Source organism: Austrofundulus limnaeus, unplaced genomic scaffold, assembly GCF_001266775.1.
Source record: "Austrofundulus limnaeus strain Quisiro unplaced genomic scaffold, Austrofundulus_limnaeus-1.0 Scaffold9, whole genome shotgun sequence".
Classification (NCBI taxonomy): Eukaryota; Metazoa; Chordata; class Actinopteri; order Cyprinodontiformes; family Rivulidae; genus Austrofundulus; species Austrofundulus limnaeus.
This window is the reverse complement of record NW_013952411.1, coordinates 2,449,316-2,455,116: the sequence shown is the minus strand read 5'-3', so window position 1 is coordinate 2,455,116 and position 5,801 is coordinate 2,449,316. Positions and strand designations below refer to the sequence as shown.

General features: G+C 37.6%; 1 protein-coding gene across 3 annotated transcripts in view; it reads right to left on the bottom strand.

Annotated features, from left to right (window-relative positions):
• The window catches only part of kcnh7 (potassium voltage-gated channel subfamily H member 7), a 46,422-nt gene that overhangs the window by 7,664 nt on the left and 32,957 nt on the right, over window positions 1-5,801 (bottom strand). The window contains exons 7-12 of one of the 3 annotated variants that reach the window (XM_014001501.1): window positions 4,533-4,932; window positions 4,132-4,331; window positions 2,576-2,828; window positions 971-1,176; window positions 787-877; window positions 480-641 (exon numbers count right to left, since the gene is read on the bottom strand). In XM_014001501.1, coding sequence (XP_013856955.1) covers window positions 480-641; window positions 787-877; window positions 971-1,176; window positions 2,576-2,828; window positions 4,132-4,331; window positions 4,533-4,932 — 1,312 coding nt within the window. The other 2 variants (XM_014001502.1, XM_014001503.1) reach the window with 2 other exon arrangements.

Sequence of the window (5,801 nt, the reverse complement as noted above, 5' to 3'; positions counted from 1 at the left end):
GTGTGTGTGTGTGTGTGTGTGTGTGTGTGTGTGTGTGTGTGTGTGTGTGTGTGTTTGGGCTCCTCCATGCTTTGTTAAGCCTTTGCTTTTGACAGTGTCTTTTGTTTTAATAAAATGTATGGATTTCTATCTTCCTACATGGAGTGTCCTGCACTTTGGTCCCTTAACTTTTTAGTTCTGACAACTTTTGCAGAAAGTCTGAGCTGACATCCTTCCCATATGTGCCATAAAAACATGTTTATGTAATCACTTAATTCCTGTTCTGTAAAATTACGTGGAGTCTCTGCTGCATTTTGCTGTCAGCTGCTGTAGTGTCATTTCTGTGTGTGCAGAGCTTGAATAGAAACCGCTGACATAAAATGTTGATCCTTTTGAATGCTGCTCTGATGTCTGGGTGTCAAACAAAATAATTCAGGTAAAGAAGCAACTACCTAATGTCAGAAAGTGTAAAACAGGACTCTATTTCTTTATTTTTCTACCTCCAGCAGATGTTCTTCTGCCCAGGCCGTCTCTGACGATGAGATCTGTGTCTAGGACTGGAACGCTGAGTGAGGAGGAACCCAGGGCAACAGAACATCTCTTTAGGCACGAGTTGGACCCTTTTTCCTTTTGAGTGTCTTTAACCACCTCCTTGGTTTCCTCTAGAGGATGGCAATCAACAGGAGTGAATAACACCAGACTGCGTTCCATAGAGAATACATTTTCTCAGTGAGCAAACAGTAACAAAGAACACATATGTTACTGCAAAAAAATCCTTGTCTGTTCAGCAGATACATCTCTACTAACCTTCAGGTAAATCAGGGGTGAAGGAGATTCGTCTTTTCATGTTTCTGTTGCTCTTACCATCTGGGTCACAATCTTCTGGGACATTAGTGGGCTGCAAGAATTAAACTAAGTTAAAATAAAAAGAAAACAAAAACAGCAGAAACCTGAGTTTTGAAACTAAATCAATATATATTATATATTCCACCTTGGCAGATTCATCTCTGAGGTTGAAGGTAAGCTCCAGGTTGTTGAAGAAGAAATCTGAAAACTCGGGGTACATATCAAGCACCTCCAGCAGATCTTCCCTCTGAATGGTGCTTAGGTCGCAGTAACTCAGCGCTCGCACATCTGCGTTGGACTTCCCAGGCTTGGCAAACAGATGGATCATTTCTCCAAAAATGTCATTTTTTCCTGGTAGTGATAAACACACAGAAAATACAATTAATTGGTTAGTTAGTAACACTGAAAATACTGACTTTACCTGCATAACCTTTGTGCTTCAACCAAAGACATTTATGTTGACATTTATTCTATTCATCTTATTATTATAGTCAAGAGCAGCAGAGGTGTTTGTTTTTGTGCCTTTTCTTTCGCAGAGTATTTTTCTCCCAAGGCCTGGGCATCAGCTGTCTCTCCATCTTTGATCTATTATTTATCCTGAGGAATAACCAGTAACACAAAGCAACTTTGATGTGAGGGGGGGGTGGAGGGCTGATCGTAATTGACACTCTCTACACGTTGCGCACTTCAAAGGAAAATATTTGGGTTGATAAAACCTATTACATAATGAGTTCTATCGCACACTTCCTTAATGCCGTGATATCTCCTGCACCATAAGCTTAGTTTTCCCTCAAAAGAATAAAAATATTTTCCTTTACTTGAGTAAGGACTCTCATATAAAGGCCATCATAAAAAAAATCCTTTGTTGGTGTGTGGGGTTCACTAAATGCCAACTGTGTGAGCAGGGGTTCAGGAAAAAGAGATACGATATGTTGGCTGCTAGTGTTCTTTTCACAGCATGCACAGGACACCTCTCTACCACAGAGCAAAGCCTCACACAGAGTGATGAATTTCTCCCCAACATGCAGCTCTCAACACATGGATTTAGGTAATCGTTAGCTTAGCAGACTAATTTCACACTCATAAAACAATGCAACAAGCTTTGCATAGGTCAGCGTCATTAGGAAAGACACATTATTCTGTTTTGATTTTTTCTCATCTGGGCTGTTTGAGGCTGAAAGAGCCAGGAAACTACAAAAGAAGCAACAAACAGGATTTATGGAATAAAAATAACAATACTGCTAATTGAGAATCAAATGTAACATATCTGCATTAATGCAGACTCATATTTACCCTCCTTTTATCTAAATATGATTTACTTTTATGCATTAGCGACACAATTATGAAATAATACGTGCAAACAAGAAACTCTGCATTATCTGACTCAGAACTACCTTTTACTTTTCAAAGTACAGTGTGTATTGAGTGTCTGGTGCTGACTGAACACAAAGTCAGCTGAGAGCTCTTATACAATAAAAGGAGGTGGTTTTGACCTTTTACAGTCGATCACTTATCTTAAAGGAGATGGAGGTTCAATGAGCACCGGAGACTGACACTACATGCATAAATAATTACAGACTCTATCAAAAGGTCAAATGACAGCTCAGTTTCCTCTGCCAGCAACAATGTCATCTTTCATAAAGGGACCTACATCCTCATCCTTTAACCTGCCTCCACATAACTTCTATAATTAACAACAGATTAATTAGGGAAAGTATCTCAGGACACAGCGGTAAAGAAGTGTATTTACCCAGGATAGCTACCACGATGTCGTCTTTCAGTATCTCAATGGAACCACGGGACAGGAAGTAGAGCGCCGTGAGAACATCTCCACTGTGAACCAGTGTGTCTCCAGGAGGTGCGTGAGTGGTTTGGAAGCGCATGGCCAAGGCCCTCAAGCATCCTTTAGTTGCTCCTTGGAATGCTTTGCAGTTGTGTAAAAGATTTCTGTTGAGGTGGAGGCAAATATCTGCCTGCAGGCACTCAGGAAATCCTTTTAACACCTGTGATGCAGAGAACATCAGTGAGTTGAATAACTAAAATAGGAGGTTTTTGGATAATATATATCCCACCCAAGGGATGTAGCGTTCAGCTAAAAAATAAAGTTAATGTACTTTTGGTAAGGTAACATATATTTAGGTTTGATGAAAATAACTTATATACTGACTGAAATATACAGTAGATTCATTATTCCTTTGCAAACTTCACAGGGGAAGATGAATGACTTATGTAAAATTTTTAGACACAATTATGTTGTTTAGACCAGTCTTGAATAAAACACCACATAAAAGTGTTTGCTTGTTGTATTTTAATTAGGTAAACTGTCAGATGCAGCAGCGGTGGCTTTAAATGCTTTTTGCACAACAAATAGTAATTTCAAGTAAGAAAGAATTTTATAAGATTCTAAATAGGAAGATGTATGGTCTCCAATACTTTAATTCTGTTTGTAAAAATAAATAAATAAATTTTAAAAAGACGAGAATGCACTGTACTGACATCAGCTGACCTAAAGTGGAGAGCATGAATGCAGTACGAGCTGGCAAAGTTCAAGTTTTCAAATGTGTTGGACAACTACTATCATGATATTTTATTTATAAAAAGCCCTAGTGTGCAGGTTTCAGCTACATTTAGCWCATTTAAAACTGACTAAACAGCCCTGAGCCTTATCCAAACTCTTCAAGCATATAATAGTAACAACTCTGGACACTTAAAAAGTAAAAAATGCAAAAGGCTCACTCYAGAGCCAGCTGTTTATCTGGGCTACTGCAAAAACACAGTGTGATGTAACAAAGGAGACTTTCATCTGTGTGTGATATTCTCAATCAATAAAYCACAAAAAATCTAAATAAAAATGGTTACAATAGTTAACTGGATTCTTTGCAACAGAATTTTTTTTAAATATAACAAATTTTCAAAGAAGAGCAGTTTAAATGACAGCTAATGCTATTTTTTAATATATATTATTTATGCCTGACATATAAACTGACAATAAAGAATGGCTGGTTGTATTGTGTACACAAAACATAACTGCTGCTTTGTGTACACTTAAAAAAAAGTTCAGATGCTTTAATTTTGAAAAAAAAAAGTTGACAGAAAAAGGTATATAACCAGAAAGAGAAGTAATAAAAGGSATGTACCTCCTGTTCTTACCAATGAAGAGATGGCAATCCAAAGGGAAGGCAAACAGGATAAAAAWAGTTCTTTCAGTCTCGCATAATTCAACATTTTCACACCAAGTTAATGTAATCAATTATTTTATTGGTCATTTATGTCAGTTATGCGGACAKGCAGATGTTCTGAGTTTACCGTGTTCATATCGATGCCGTTCGTGTAGGTCCACGAGTGCTGGAAGTACTCTTCTAGTCTTTGCCTCAGTGGGTTTGGTATCTGGTGAAAGCGGATGAACTCCTTGACCCGTAACATCTGAGCGTGGTAGCGAGCTGTCCCCGAGTACAACCTCTGGATGATGGCAGAGACATTTCCAAATATACTGGCRTACATGAGAGCTGGAAAATAGACAGCGAACAGAAAGGATGAGTTTTGTATATTTCAAAGTGTGCTGTTAAAAAAACACTGCAAAAGAACACTGCTCTTCCTAAATTAAAAAAAATGCCCATCAATTTCTAGTACATGCAGAGTAAGAAATACTACAAATAAATAAAAGCAATTTCTTCTGTAAACACACACACACACACAAAGATACTTACAGCCAATTAACATGACACATATGGAAAACACTTTCTCAGAGTTGGTGTTTGGGGAGACATTCCCGAAGCCCACACTTGTGAGACTGCTGAACGTGAAGTAAAGCGCTGTCACATACTTGTCCTTGATCGAGGGCCCAGAACTAGGGTCACTGTAGTTATATCTTTTCCCTATGGACACAGCCAGATTGTCCAGCCAGCCAATCTTGTGCTGTAGGTAGGGCTTTTCCACATTGCCAATAGCGTACCATATACAAGCCAACCAGTGGGCAATGAGGGCAAAGATGCACATGAGCAACATCAGGACTGCAGCGCCGTACTCAGAGTAGCGGTCCAGCTTCCTGGCAACACGCACCAATCGTAGAAGCCTTGCAGTCTTCAACAGGCCAATCAGAGTGGTTGTCTAAACAAAATGCACAGTAAGGAAGTTTATYTTTTTTAATTTTTTCAGAAGAAGTTTGAGTGTTTTGGAGGACTGAAACTGACATAATTAAAACAAAAAGCAAAAATATACATAAATAGCTCAATAAATAAACAAATACACTTAAAATGCACAAATTATTTAAAAAAGATGACTTTACCTCATGTTTTATAATTTAATTGACCTTCCTATTTATTTTTCTAGCTTAGTTTTATCAAATTATGTAGCTGTAGCATGAAAGACCCCTCTTTTCACATGCGTTTATTTATTTATTGGGCCATTAATATATTTTTCCTTTTAATTTTAAGTCAGTTTTGGTCCTCCACAAGTGTCACCAATGTAAAAATTAAACAAATCCATTGTTTAACATTTCTTAATGACCATGAAGAAAGATTATAGACAAAGTATCACAGCGGAGTTCTACAATATTTGAGTACACTCAGGTTCAGTGCATCAGCTGTAGAAACACAAGAGGTCTACAYTGTCACATAAACACAGAAAACAAGTTCAGGAATCTTACATCAGTCACTCAGTTACATTTACTTAAGTAACGTTTTGGAAATAATGTACTTTTGTGTAGTTTTTTGACACTGTACTATTTGAGTAATGTTATTATGAAGTATCACTAGTCTTACTTGAGTAAAATTTCTGAATACCCAATAATAACTTAACTGAATGAAAAAATAACATGTTTTAACCAGAAATGCAGCAGAGAGACACACCTACAGTTTATGAAGTGAGACCTCWAGTTTGTGTGAAAGCTTTGTTGTTCTAATGCTATTTTCTATGTGCTGAGACGTTTGAAGATCAAGTGGATATATGATAAACAGTAGAAGTAGTCACTAGAAGTA